Source organism: Pleurodeles waltl, chromosome 5 (genome assembly GCF_031143425.1).
Source record: "Pleurodeles waltl isolate 20211129_DDA chromosome 5, aPleWal1.hap1.20221129, whole genome shotgun sequence".
Taxonomy (NCBI): Eukaryota; Metazoa; Chordata; class Amphibia; order Caudata; family Salamandridae; genus Pleurodeles; species Pleurodeles waltl.
Genome location: NC_090444.1, coordinates 1,347,603,743 through 1,347,619,455, shown reverse-complemented (window position 1 = coordinate 1,347,619,455; position 15,713 = coordinate 1,347,603,743). Strand labels below are relative to the sequence as shown.

Below are 15,713 nucleotides of genomic sequence, written 5' to 3'. Positions count from 1 at the left end.
CTGAGGCACTGCCCCATCTGGTAAGACTACACTGGAAACACATTTCACAGGGGGTGTTAAGGAGGAAGAGAGAGAGGCTGCGGCTTTTTCAGGACGCTCTTTCTTTCCTACTCCCATATCCTTACGTTCCTCTGCATGACTTTTAATACAAATACCTCTACTTTTTGACAGTGCTGCAACCTCCACTACTCTGGACTCGGTCGCAACCCGGGAGGTACTGGAATATGCTCTAAGACCTGCAAACTGCAGCCACATAAACTGCGTTGGGTGGCAGGGCAACTGACGGAAGTGTTGACAAATCCTCCTGAAAAATTCAATTGCTTTGGAGAGTGATGTGGCATAAAATGCAGAGCTGTGGACTTCAGACCTGGGGATCGTGGTTAGAGTCTCAGCGTTGGCTCTCTGTAATTGTAGAAAGACTCGCCATACCTAAAAGGTTAATCGCGCCATCAGCTGAGTTTCTAATAAAATAATAAAAACAAGTTAAAGCTATTAGCATTGTAAATTCCTAAATTGACTTTTCTTGCCACATAAATTGAAAATGTAGAGTAAAACAGTTGACATAACCGAGCCCATTCGAGCACCACGGCCGCCATAAATGAGTGACACGAAAGGAAAAAGAAGTTCACTTGTATTCAAAGGTACTTATTGTCAAAGATTAAATCTTAGTATAGAGTTTAGAAACACAATAGCTCCAACTGTGGCTATCACAACGCCTTGACCGAGTCGATCCCAACTGTCTGATGCAACTTGCAAGGGAATGGACTAGTTATGGAGTTGCACGGACCCGAGGCACAGTACCTTTGAAAACGAAGAAGAAACAAAGATGTTGCACGGAGTCGGGGAGGTGATGCGTCTCCTGAGCCGAGCTTCGTAGGTTCCTTACTGCTACCAGGGAGGTGAGGTGTTGGTTTCTTACAGGTGCAGGGGAGATGATGTGTGGGCGAGGCATCAGTTCCTTATGACAAGGCGGGGTCAATTAATCCAGCAGGTCAGAACGTGAGGCTTTGACTTTGCAGTGTCGCAATCTCACCACAGGGCCACAGGAGCTGCAGCAGAGTCGGGTGTCACAGATGTCGGTGACACAGCACTCAGGACTCACGCTGTGGCAGGACTTTGGAGGTTCTGCAGTGGCATTGCGCCTGCAGTGTCAGTCGTGGTCGTTGCACTCAGTAGGGCCCGCGACGCCAGTGCAGGCAGTGGTGCAGAGTCAGTGCTGGTTCCGAAGTTGCCCTGAATTCAATGTGCTTGTTTCTTCTTGGCTACACCAGAACACACTCCCAAAGGCCCAGGAACTGGATTTGCCTCCACTTGGCAAGTCAGGAATCTCAGCAAGAGAGCCCAGGTGCTGGGAGATGAAGGGGCATATTTATACTCTGCTTGGGTCGAATGTGCATCAAACATTTTGACGCACATTCGGCGCAAACCCTGCCCCATATTTACACTTTGACGCCCGACCCCGTGGACTTCAAAATCCCACCATGTGTGTCATTTTTTAGAAGGGGGAACCTGCCCTGCGTTAATGATATGCAAGGTAGGCGTTCCCTTCCCAAAAATGACTTTAAGACCTGTGCGCCTTATTTATACTCTGGCTTCATTTTGACGCACAGGAGGGGGTGGGCCTTAAAAAACGGTGCACAGCCTGATGGGCGCCGTTTTTTAACGCCTGGGTCATAGCAGGCGTTAAGGGACCTGTGGGCTCGGAAGGAGCCCAGAGGTGCCCTCCCCTGCCCCCAGGGACAAACCCTTCCACCCTTGCCCACCCCAGGAGGACACCCAAGGATGGAGGGACCCATCCCAGGTAAGTTGGGGTAAGTTGGGGTAAGTATTTTTTTTCTTTATTTTTAAGGGGCATGGGGGGCCCAGATTTGGGCCCCCCTACATGCCACTATGCCCAATGAACCATGGCCATTGGTCAAGGGGGCATGACTCCTGTCTTTGCTAAGATAGGAGTCATGTCAATGTAGGTTGGGCGTAAAAAATAATGGGCCTGATTTTTGCCTCAGACCTGACGTGCACCATTTGTTGACGCACAACCCCCATTTTCCCATACGCCGGGGCTACCTGGTGTGAGTCATTTTTTTAATGCAGCCAGTCCGCAGCGCCGCCTAACGTCATTCCATAAATAAGGCGCCCGCATGGCACGTTGGAATGGCGTTAGCCGGCGGTAAACAGTTTGACGCACAACTGCGTTGGCGCAGTTGTGCGTCAAAAAGTATAAATATGGCCCGAAGTCTTTGATGTCCCTTAGACTTTTTAACAGGAGGGAAGCTCACTCCAAGCCCTTGGAGAACGTTCTGAAGCAGGATGTAGAAATTGAAGTCCAGTCATTTCACTCACAGGACAGAATCACCAAGCAGCAGGCCAGCACAGCAAAGCAACAGGCAGAGTGGCAGTCCCTCTTACAGCATCTAGCTCTTCTTCCTGGCAAAATATCCTCAGTCCAGAAGGGTTCTAACTTTGTGGCTTTGTGGGGTCAGAGGTCTTTACTGACACCCATTTCCTCCTTTGAAGTAGGCAAACTTCAAACAAGAGTGATTGCAGTGCACAAGACCCTGCCTTTCCTTCCCCGGCCCCATACACACTCCAGCCCTATTAAGGTGCAAGCATTAGCTCCTCCCACCACTTGAATGAGGAAGACCCATCAGGGTATGCAGGGCACACATCAGCTCCCTTTGTGTGACTGTTTCGAGTGAATTCACAAACAGCCCAACTGTCATCCTGACCCAGACGTGTATTCCACAACCAGGCCAAGGCACACAATGGTTAAGCAAGAAAATGCCCACATTCTAATAGTGCCATTTTCAAACTTACAATTTAAAAATCAACTTCACCAAAAGATGTATTTTTAAATTGTGAGTTCAGAGACCCCATTCTCCATATCCCTATCCGCTCCCAATGGGAAATTGCACTTAGAAGATATTTGGAAGTGATCCCCATGTTACCCTATTGGAGAGATAGCCCTTGCAATAGTGGAAACTGAATTTAGTAGTATTTCACTATCAGGACATGTAAACCACACCAATACATGTCCTACCTTTTAAATACACTGCACTCTGCCCATGAAGCTGCCTTGGGCCTGCCTTAGGGGTGACTTACATGTAGTAAATAAGAAGGTTTGGGCCTGGCAAGTGGGTGCACTTGCCAGGACGAAATGGCAGTTTAATAATACCCACACAGACAGTTCAGTGGCAGGTCTGAAACAAGTTTACAGGGCTTCTCCTGTGGGTGGCACAGTCAGTGCTGCAAGCCCACCAGTAGCATTTTATTTACATGCCATGGGTGTACTATACTAGGAACTTACTAGTAAATCAAATATGTAAATCCTGGATAAACCAAACACCAATGAAATTTAGACAGAGATCACTTGCTCTTAAGTATTGGTCAGCAGTGGTAAAGTGCCCAGAGTCCTAAAGCAAGCGAAAACAAAATTCAAACAGGATCAAAAAAAGGAGGTCAGAAGCAAAAGGTTTGGGAATAACCCTGAAAAAAGGCCATTTCCAGCAAACCCCAACCCTGTATCTATCAGGGCTGCCCCAACAATGCTCTAACTTAAGAAAGAGCTGAGGATACACCTATTTAAAGAACACTGCATCACAATGCAGCAACAGTCCACAAACCAGTTACCTCTCCTATCTCTCATTGACAATATGCTTGTTTTTGAAGCTATACAGCACTCAAGTGCCTATTGGTTATGTTTGTGCTATAGAAATATCACTTACATACATACAGTGGTAGCAGTAGGTGCCATTTCTGACTGATGCCAGTGCAAACCTGCATGCAAACTGCCTACCAACATGCACACTAGAGATGCACATTCATTCCCTTTCACACAAATCATACAGCACATATGACAACAATTTAGACCAAAGAGTATTGGAAAACGGTTCTAGAATGCAAAATTTGATTTATTTTAAAAAATAATGAACCCAAAAATAGTGTGGTGCAGAATATTTTTCTTACAACACCAATTACCACAATATCCACTTTTTGAGTTCCCTATGTAAACTACCAAAATATAAAATAAAATCGCACCAGCATCAAGCATACGTTAAAAATAATATCAAATAATACTATAACCTACAATAATATTGCGTACCTAAATATCGCATATTACAAAAGTAAATGACACAAATAAATATGCACCTATAAACACGACAAAATAATCACATCTTTGTGAATACAAAAAACCTTTTAAACACACATACATTTAACATTAGTGTCTACCTTAATAGGTAAGCCAGAAAAAAAACTTCATAACTCAACCATTAAACAATGAAATTCAAAAACAGACCAATAACAAACACAAAATGCAAACCAATTAAATAAAAGAGAAAAGGCAAACAAACTGCTGCACAGCTGCTCAACAACAAAGGAGAGGGTCCGTTTCCCTAGTAGAACACCCCCAGAAATGTGCAGCATCACTTTGGTCATCTAAACAACCTTCTACTAACAATAGACTAAGGTAAATAATTTTTGCAAAATGTTTCACTTCACAAAAACTACATGAATTAAAATAACTTGTAAACAGTCAAGTTAAAGTAAATATATTATTTCTTATATTTCCAGTGCATACAGATGCTACAAAATGCAGAAATCCTGAGGAAATTGCTTTAGAACATAATTCACACCAGACAAAGATGTTGAAAATGTAATTTAAAATTATATATCTCATATTTATATCATTCACAGATTCATAATGTCTAAAGTATCAACATACATGACTTCTGATCAAGGCAAAACTTCAACATCATACATGGGTTATAACTACACCAAAATGCTCAACCAATGAGTGAACCCACTGGAAATGTAGAAGATATTATTCAAATGAATGTGGTTGTGCTACAACTGCAAATGGCAATTTAGAAAATATTAAAGGTCACAAATATCTATTTAATCTAATAACGCCAAAATAGAGACACAAAATGTTGCGCAAGATTTAAAATATACATTCACAAATTCATCTGTATCAACAGGACAATAATAAAAGACATTATAATTAATAATGTTCATTTAAATTTATTATTTTCCCTATAACGTTTTCTAGGGAAATCTCTGTCCCAGTGACAGCGATCTCCACTAACAGCCGGCAAGTTACTAACAATACCTTTACTATAATAAATTTGGTTGTAGGAGTCTAGTATCTCCAGCTCCAGGTAAAGATTTCTGCATAGAAATTGTCAATTACATCCTTGAGATCTCTGCCGGTATAGGTAGAGCTCTCCAAGTGTGAATATCTGCACATGTAAAGTTACCCTCTGAATAGTGCCATATATACCAAATATCACTGTACAAGCAACAGGGCAGAGACTTCCTATACCTGTTGTTAAGAAAGACAGCCATTTAGGAAGAGCAGAAAGGTATACTTGCACCAAAAAGATTTGCACATATAGACATTCCAGCCAACCTCACATAAACACATACAAAGAAAGCTTTATTTTAGGTGGCAGATTAATGAGAAAATCATAATAATCTTCAGCACTTCTAACCATATCTAACATAATGTAATGTAACATTAGGCTAATACTAGGAGTATTTAAATCCTGCCCACAACCCTCCAACCACATACTGTATATACTATCTATGGGCAGGTACCAAAACACTTATATTGTATTGTTTTATGTACTCCTCTCATAAACCTAGAAGAAAATCCTATCAATGATACAACACAAAACGAACAATTATGTCCCAAGAAAAATAATGATAAACCTTGACCATGTATAAATACAATATTAATAATAGTATAAAGAAAAACATAAGTGCAAGGGTTTTTATTTTAATGCGGCCAGATTAAGAAATTTATGTAAAGCCGAACTATGGTTTAACTATGCAACTAATCATGAGTTTGCTTTTGAAAATATTGCACACTTAGCCTTTGTACCACCTACTGAGGAAGCTAAGAAATATGATTTACTATTTGGGTCACAATCCCACAGAACTAATGGACTAAGGAAGAACTAATGAAGAAAAATTAACTTCCCTTCCATAGTAGTTTGAAGAAACCTGTGTTGATCGCATCCACCAATCAGAGCAACAATGCTAACACAGATTTCACACACTAAACCAGGGAGCGAATGCAGTGGAAGGGTGGCATAACCCTTTACAAGGTACACTTGGAAGGAGCCATCATACTATGTATACATTTACTAAGACTTTACAAATAGAACACAGTTATCAAGATGTATGCCAAAAGCAATTACTAGCCCCAAAATAAACACTAAAATCTCCAATAAAGGCAACTGCACCAAAAGGTAGCTGAAAAGATTCAGCTATTTGAAAATAACCATGGACTAGACTACTTAGACACAATAGCATTCACATTACTGTAAACTGTACTGCTAAACAAAACCCAAAATAACACCAACCACAAACCTAAACAAACTGTCTAATAAATTTAACAGTAAGTATAAATTAATAATTTTAAAATAATCGAAATCATAACCTATTTTATTTTATTGTGTACGGTATTGATCTAAATTATACATTTTAAAGACATAGCAGAATGAAAATAAATTAAATTATTTCAACTACTTACAACATTTTACAATTATTTATTTACTTAAAAACCTGCACACATACTAAAAATACAACTTGACCTATACACCAAAACAGAAATGTAATTATTACATATAGACTACAATCCCCAATACATATTTATATTCAAATCCAAAATTCATAGCAACAAATTAAAGAACATTACTAATAAAAGATGACACACTATAGAAACTGAGCATACATAAATATTTTAAAAGCATACATTGTTATGAATAGAACAAATGATTAAATAAAATAATAGCCCATCTAACATTATTCAAGTAAAAACAGTAATAATGCAGCCCAAGGTTTGTAGCTACAGGTAACCAATAGAAGAAATACAGAGCCACATGTAAAAATCCATTCAAACATCCTCCCCAAATTAAAATGTAAAATTACACTCATTCTTAAAAAGTAGTTCATAAAAATACATTTCATTTAAGTGTAGGGAAGCACTCTAAAATCCCAACATTTTGTTTAAAAAATAAAAGCTCCAGAAAACTGAAAAAATAATAAGACCATGTTAAAAAATGTTTAGAAATATAAACCTTGCTTAAAAAAAACATCTTTCATAGTGAAGTCATTTGTAGAAGACAAATGACTTTACCTTAAACATAAAAAAATCCCAGTCACACATCAAAGCACTTCAAAAACACCAAAAGCCAAAGTTTTAAGCTTCCCAAACCTTTGTAATATCAAAACATAATAGTAATATACTTAAGAAAACTAGCAAAATGCTCAACATTAGGCTTACAGATAAATATGACACAATAATCTATTAACCATAGCAGAAAAAAATATTAACTTTAAACCCAGTAGCATAAACTAACCTCATAATACATCCAACTGACCTGGTTCTTATAGCTAAAAAAAGAAAAAATATTTTTCTAACTTAAAACGGTGAGTCAGCCCATGCAACCACCATCCCCATTGATTGCAGCATATTGATAAAAAGAAAGGGGAAGCAAATTACTTTACAGTAAAAGAAAATGGGGGCAACATGGAATAAACAATGGCTATATTATATTGAATTGAATGAAGAACAAAATGAAATAAATGTTTATTAATTATTACTATGTAATAAAAATTATTTCAGAAAAATTATATCAATAATGCATTATTTAGTATTAAATATTTATAGTATTTGGTAAAAATGGGCCATTGACATTGAATACTGAATACAGTTCATTCTTAGCACCAACGCAGGCACCCTTGCACACAGTGCAAGGTTGCCTGTGTTGTATGCAGGATTGTGTTTGTGCAGGAAAACACAATCCTGAGATGACTTTTTCTATTTCTATGTGTGCTGCATAATGCAACAAACATATAAAGATGAAAAAACAAGGAGAAATAGTGATATTTCCCCTTGTTACGCCTCCCCTGGGCAGGTGTAGGATTTTGGAACATTACCAGGTCTACCAGGTTTGGTAAATGTGGAAATGTGTCAAAATCTCCGGGAGCTGCATGGGAACACCCACACAACACCAATGGAACACCTTCCCAGGGCAGAGTAAGGCAGTGATTTGTGCTGCATTGCGTTACTCCAGATGTATAAAGCCATGCAGGGCTACGCAAAGTAGCATTGCGTGGCTTCATAAATCTGACTTAGGGCTTGCATCACTTGATGCAATGGGGCTCATAAGTATGCCCTCTAATTTCTGCTGCATATAATTTCAGAATTTATTAGTGTAGAGAATATGTACATTTAATTTGCGATACAATTCTTGTATTACCTTAACTATTAATCCTTTGGAATCAACCATCCATATCTTTTTGACAGCCTCTTCTGTTGGTGTGCCTTCTTTCTCCATGGCCATAACAATCAGGCCTGCTATCCCCATGGCAGCCTGAAAAAGAGGTTAAATGTAATTCAGTACACAAACGTTTAAAAAGTCTTATCAAGAACTACAGGAGTTTCTGTTATGCTGCATTGGTGGAAGACATAAAAGTGATAAATGACAATAACAAAATAGAGAAAACGGGTAGGCTTAACCACAGAATCATTTATTTGATATTGTAAATTTTTCATAAAAAGGAATCATTTCATACAGTACCCCTTTAAGATATGATTTTTTCATTCCGGTGTGTTTTTTTAGATTTTAAAAGATGCAGTTAAACTCATCTTTGCTATGATGGATTCACACAAACCCATGAAAGCACCTTAAGGTTTTATTCCCTGAGTTCTTCAGTGGCAGTTATTAATACATTTTAAAAAACACAACCTGCTCCTAAGCACTGTAAATTATTTTGCTACACTGTATACAACACAATGCTACTACAAATCATAACTGAAGAAATTTACTAAGCTTGGGAAAAAAAGCATCAAAGCTAAATAGGGCCTTACATATGCACTGATAAGCTTGTGCTAGAACAACCATATCAAGAAAACAAGGCTCATAGTTGCAAACCACAGGCTAGCTACTGCCCCTTGGTTGAAACAGAACACGCTGAATATCAGACATGATAAATGCTAAATAGTTGTTGGATTCAGGAGCCCAGAGGTGAGGTGGGGAACCACTGTACTGGGATACCTAATTAACCTAAATCTTAATTCAAGAAATGCCACTGGAACTATATGTAGTAGAAAATATGGGGCTACCCTGTATTCCTGAGAACCTGGTTAATAATAGTTAGGGAGTACAAAGGTTTTCTAAGAGCAAAAATCCCACACCTAGATTTCCCTGGCTAACAAACAAACAACATGCATACATGGAGGAGGTTGACTGATTTCACTGTCCTATATATTATAAATGAGTAAAGAACATCTTTTTTGCAGAAACTGTATAGGTGGTTCAATGAACCACACAGTGAAAAGTGGCAAGGTGAGTGATAGTGCACTGAATAAGGTGAGATTATAAAGAAAAACACAAATGTTTTGCATAAATATTTACAATAATAGTTTCCAAAAACTGTCTTGAGTATATAGTATAGTTTGAGCACATAACACCCAAAGTTGATCTACATAAAGAAATGCTGATGTTTGAACCCTAGAAATGATTTGGGGGGGTGTCATCATCAAGACATAAAGGAAACACCTACAATAAAGGGGGCCTGCATTCAAAAAGGCTTTAAGGTATTTCAAACAGTTGTCCTGAGGAGAAATCCTCATGAATAGAGAAAAACACTAAAAGCCTTTTTGAAAGAGAGTCCCCTACATTGTAGTTGTTCTCTTTATGTCCCGATAATGACCCCTGCAGAAAAGGTGTTCTTTTCTCAATTATACTATATCAGAGAGTAAAATCAATCAATTTCCTATGTGTGTGCATGTTGTTTGTTTGTTAGCCAGGGAATCCCAGGTGTGGGGGTTCATCCTAGGGAACCATTGTACTAACTAACTGGAACTACATGGGCAGAATGGTTTGGCTGCCCATACCTTCGGTGAATCCCCAGTTTCCAACTCAAGATCAACTGCAAACTCGATTGATTATTCCTGCACCAGCGATCTTGCAGAGATGCATTTAATCCTGACTTTGTTAGTCTTTGTTTATATGGTTCATGCTGCTAACAATACAAAAGTGCCCAAATAACAGCAAATATAAATAATATAATGCTATATTAGCAAGTAGGATTATTTCTTTAAAAAATGGCAATCTATGCAGAAAGTCAATGACGAGGTTGCTAACTTTAGTGTGACTTGTAAGGAATATAATTCCAATTAGAATATTGTTAATATCTCCCTTGTGGCTCAACTTATCAGTTGATCTGGAGTGGTGAAGCAGTAGGTGATTTATTGCAGCAAAACTCCCCTATTATCTATAGAGAACTATCAGAATTTTGAAACTCTAATTCCAGTGAATGGTTCTCATCTGATTATGCTGTGACTGTCATCCTTTGTTCTGCTATGAACTAGAAAAACTGTCCTGTAAGGACGTGTATCACAGCTCACACAAGATTAATGTGACTTGCAAAATCAGTCCTCGAGTCCTTACATTCCTCCAATGATCTGACAGAGATATCTACAATGTTATCCAACAAAAGCTGACAAGACTGTGTCCTGGACCTGTGTTGCTCTTTAGAGATTTTCCTCATCTCCCTTGATAAGTGTAAGGCTTTTCCTGAAGTTATTTTTGTAAGAGCAGATCAAAAGTTGTGAATCTCTCCTGGCAAGTCTTAGAACAAAGAAACAAAGAGTTTTCAGCAACAAGCTATTTACTACCCTCCCCAAATATATCTCAGCCTTTATGACACTGGACAAGAAGCAATCATTCATAAAGTACATATTTTAAGATTACATATTTTTAGATTAGCCAGCAATCAGAATAAGTCTTCCTCCAGCTGCCGAAGAGGTCAATCTATGCTTTGCTCATTCTCCAGCCACAGCATCTTTGCCCTTCAGCTCTCACTCCACCTAACCCATATTCCCATGTAAAGAATGAGTCAACAGAAGTACCTTGAATAAAGCTTTCAAACAACATACCTGTTGTGTGTCAGGCTTGTCCCAGCTACAACTGCTAGATTTCATGTAGCACTCAGGCAGTGCCAGCATGCTAACTCACTATTTAGAGCAGTGGAAATAGGTGTCATACGACTCTCTACCAAGCTTTCTTGGAAGGGACCCTCATTAGAATGCACACTACTTGTCAGAGATCCCAGGTGAATTCCAATGTTCCCATCAACTTTTCTCCAAAGCAAGGACATGCAAATGTCTAAACATGACCTACCTGATTTTCTTGTTTGCTGAGGTCTTGTCTTGTAAGGATAGCCTTAGTTAGGTACTCCAAGTTCTCTGGAGTCGAACGTTTGTAAGTCCTACATTTTCCAACTTTTTGGAACAGTTCCTCTGGGTCACTTTTAAGGCTCATGTGGCCTCATCTATTTCAGCAGAGTCCACCAAGAAAGTCCACGCAAGGTCCACTTGCCAATAGTGCACTGGTCATGCTAGGAAGAGGACTCCTGCTGCTTTTTATGTCCCTGTAGTCACATAGGAAGTCACCCAACTGAACTTTGTAGTCAACTTTTCAGTCTTGGATACAAGCAGAAGCAGGTCCAGCCCTGAGTTTCCCCACAAAGGTCACAGACGGTAGGGTAAGCTTTCTTATGTTCTTCCAAAGGTCCGGAAAGTGATCTGAGGAGGTATTGGTAAGGTAGTATTTTTGTTCAGTGAGTGAGGCTGAATCCTGGACCTCTCTGACCAAATAGTAAACGTTTTCAAGGGCAAACTTTCCTGCATTTGCAGCACATCCTCTCCTGCCTCTTTCTCAGCAGGCGTTAAAAGTGCTGTAATAAATGGCGCAAGTTAATCTCATAGCTTTCCTTGTGCCATTTTTACGGCTCCCCTAATGGGGGAATGCCCCCTTTGCATACATTATGCTTGGCGCAGGCATATTGTAGTGCAAAAGGTTATACAGAGTGGCGCAATGCATGCATTGTGCCACTGTAAATACGGCACGGGGATTTAGGCCTCGTTGGGCCACATTAACTGGGCCACATTAACGTCAAAATAAATTATGTTAACCTGGCGCGAAGTGGCGCTAGGGGCCTATAAATAGGCCCCATACTTTCCAAGGTACAGCTTACAGCTTACAGACAGTTATTAACAATATCTATCATTGTGTGACATAATTGTCCCTGATTTCATTAAGGAGAAGGGAATACAGGAGGTTGATGTACATGTGCATGTCTGATTACGTCTGTACTCTATGTAAGACAAAATATTGTTCACATACATTTCAAACTACTATAAAGTGTGCTCTTAGCCGTTATAGATGTGAGGGGAGGTATTTCAATCGTGCTCTGCATGTGAGGTGTAAACTAAGAAGGAAACCAAATAAGGTCATGAACTCTCTCCTTGTACTCTTGGGTCTGTAAAGGATAAATTGACCCTGGTTATAAATTGTAGTATGAGAAGTTTGTTGTTCAGCCTTGATTCTAACAAAGCTCTATTTGTTCCCAACTTCAAGTAGGGAAATTATATTGATCCAACAGCTTATTGTACAATATCACGCTTGAATGAAAGCTCAAGAATATTCAAAAGGGTACTACTGTATATTCGTTTTCAGACATTGGGGACAAACACAGACATTATTAAGTGAGATCCAAGCAGGCTAATTTGGCATGACAACAACAGACTGAGCACTAACCCTTCACTGCTTTGCAGCTGATTAGGTTGAGAGGAAGACGCAAATACTATTTATAGCTGTGAATGACCTCTTCTAGGCCTCTGACACAATTAATCGTAACAAAGTCTGGGAAGTCTTACTTGACAATGGTAGCGATACTGTTGATAAGCTCAGGCTCATTAGAAGAAATCACATTAGAAGACTAGAAGGTAGCAGAACTAAAAAATTACTTTCAAATTCAGTAGGACGCGCCTTTGTGATTTATTGGCTTGCCAATGATTTTCAGTCAGGCTGCACAGCATCCCCAATACTGTTTAGTGTGGCTAAAGTTAAAACAAAAATTAAAAAGCCTTTGAGCGCTGTGTTATTTGTAGGGCATGCATTAATGACGCGGGCGAGGTGTTTTTTTTTCCTTTTTAGTTACCAATCCGGGTCGGATCTGTAAAAACGGAAAATTAAACCTATGTTTTTGTTATTTGAAGTGAGGAGGCGTTTGAAAACAGAAGCAACTGGGGGAAGCTAAAGCAACACGGAGAAGATGGGTAAGCAACCGAAGATGGGATGGGAGGGACACAAAGCAACACAGAGGGCCTCGGTGGTGGGAAGCAAAACAAAGGGTGCAAGAGGGACAAGGGGGCGAAGCTCAGAAGTGCACAGGGAGATGGCGGGAAGAAGCACTTAAGTGAAAGGGAGCAGCACGGAATTGAGGGGGACAACAAATGCACTCTCATGGAGTCCTTAACAGAAAAGAAAAAAGTAGTGCTTGAAAAGCAAGCAGAGGAAGTGGCGGTATCAGCTAATCAAAGTAACGGTAAACAGACAATGCTTCATGGGAGGGACAACCACAAGATTGACAAGCTGAGACATGAATAAGAAGGCAAATGAGAGTGACAGGCATGCCAACCGTACGTAGGCAAAAGGCGGGGTTCAAATTTACTTGGTAAGCCACAATATGCCTCACAAAGGACAGCACATGTGCTGTCTAGTAGGCTAAATATCTAAAGAGAACAATTTAACTCGTACACTTTTTAAGGGATTGGTGAGATTGACCTTCGGAAATCTCAAGATATTTTTCACAGGATAAATTTGGAAATTCAGATTTACTGAGGCTTTGTGCTAGTCCCAGTGTGATCCAAAGTCATGCAAAGAGGAGCAAAGAAGCGTGTGCTATTTATTATCTAGCACAGAATATGTTTGTACACTGGAAAGATGCACTTTTTACAGTAGAAAAACAGCTTGCGCTATGTCAAGTGGGAGTTACAGCGGTGGATTAGCGCACACAACAAGTGGTTTTGACACAAAGCACATTCTACTAAAATAGCCAGACTGAGTTTGATTGATTGATTGTACTTCTATAAACTGTGCTGCTACCCAAGATTTGGTGTCCTGGCCCTAAACTAAACGAATGCCTAATTAAAAAACGAACGCTTAATTGAAGCAGGCGAAAAACAAGGGATAATGTGTTACTTTCTTAAAAAATAAATACAATACGTTTGTCCTGCAGTGCACAGCACACACCCAATGTGTGAGAACGTTATAGGTTTGTCTACACAGAGAAATTTGTACGCAAACGGAATTACTCCACTACATATAGTGTGCTTTACAGTGGACACTCGCCTCAGTCGTATGGAGACGACCAGTATAGGCGATGACACTAGCAGTAGGCCAATCAGTGTAGCTATGGCTCAGTGCTGTGCTTTTCGGGTTTCACAATACCACACAGAAAATGTGGATGCTGCCTTTCGATTCATGAAAAATTAGTAAATTATATTTTCAGAGGTACCCTCATCACTGGGGACTGGGTTGTAAGTCTGGACCTTACTTGTGCTTCTTTTTCAACCTCCTACTATACAGTCACAAACAGCTCATGGAGTTCTAGGTAGAGTAATGTTCTGCTGTCTCCCCTTCATCTTGTGGAGCTTCACAATATCTGTTTTAGGAAATTAGACTTCAATTATAGCGCCCCAGGGGAGCAGGCTATATTCATTGCATCCCAAAAAACGAATGAATTGGGGTTCGACATTTAACAGGTGACTAAAAATGTGCATTAAGAGCATATTTTGGTGTAGTCAGCACCAATATCTGCATGTCCCAGTATTTACCGGCCTTTTTGTGCCCGGAAATGACTGAAATGTATGAAGGGTTGCAGACTATGCTGCACCTTGTAATTGCAACTCCATGCAACTTGTAGATGCAACCCATGTGCTTAGGCCGAGGTTTCTAGTTACAGAGGCACTCCTAATCAAAGCTGTCCAGAAGTAAAGAAGCATTCGCTTTGAGATCTATATAAACAACATTCACTTCATTGCTTAGTGCCCAGGCACTCTCCAGGAGCACTTCACTTTCGTGACAGATTCCCTTCAGAACTTAGATTTTTTGTGATTTCGCTCCAGCACGTGTCAGAATTTCTTGTTCTTCTGGCAGTGCTTAATTTAAAAATGAGGTGTGCAGGTACCCAAGTCTCTTTTCAGAAGCCCACGGCCTGTGCAATTAAATATTTGCACACGGAATACCAAGGATGTGTGGCCTAAAACACCTGATGCTTCTTTAATCCACTACCAGACACTTCCTACCCCATTATGTCACTCTTCATGGTCTCTTCTTTACTCCTTCGTGATGGGTTTTACGTCTTTCTCTTCCTCTGTCTTTCCAATTTGTCTTTTTTCCTCTTTTGCTCGTGGTTAATGTCTGATGAGGAAAAATAAGTGCCGTTCCATGGCACTCAAGAAACCATAAAAATAAAGCTCAATGAAGGATGAGCCATCAGATTTTCACTTCGATTTAGCACCTTCGGGTCTTCCAGAAGTGGGCCTATTTGTCCCCTGACAGAGCACCCAGCTTGACAGGTTTAGGAGTTTGCTTTCAGGAGTTTGGGCAATTCATGCCTTTCTCTTGGATAAATATATATTTTAAAATCTTAAACTTTACTATATTTTACAATGATCCAATGGGTTAGGGCACTTTATCTCTGCTTACTGTATATTTTCAACATCAAGTATCTGAAGAATTATTAAAGGAAACCATTTGCCCTAAGATCCCCTTAATTATATTCAGACAACTAGACTGATGTCTCCTTCCCAAACCAGTCCTTCCAAGTTCTAGTCTTTTGGCTTTAATGGA

The 15,713-nt window shown here is 39.7% G+C and overlaps 1 protein-coding gene across 1 annotated transcript in view; it reads right to left on the bottom strand.

Annotated features, from left to right (window-relative positions):
- Positions 1-15,713, bottom strand: part of ME1 (malic enzyme 1) — a 1,525,515-nt gene that overhangs the window by 221,944 nt on the left and 1,287,858 nt on the right. Inside the window, exon 9 of the mRNA XM_069235609.1 lies at positions 8,268-8,381. Within this exon, the coding sequence (XP_069091710.1) occupies positions 8,268-8,381 (114 nt within the window). The remainder of the gene's footprint in view (positions 1-8,267; positions 8,382-15,713) is intronic.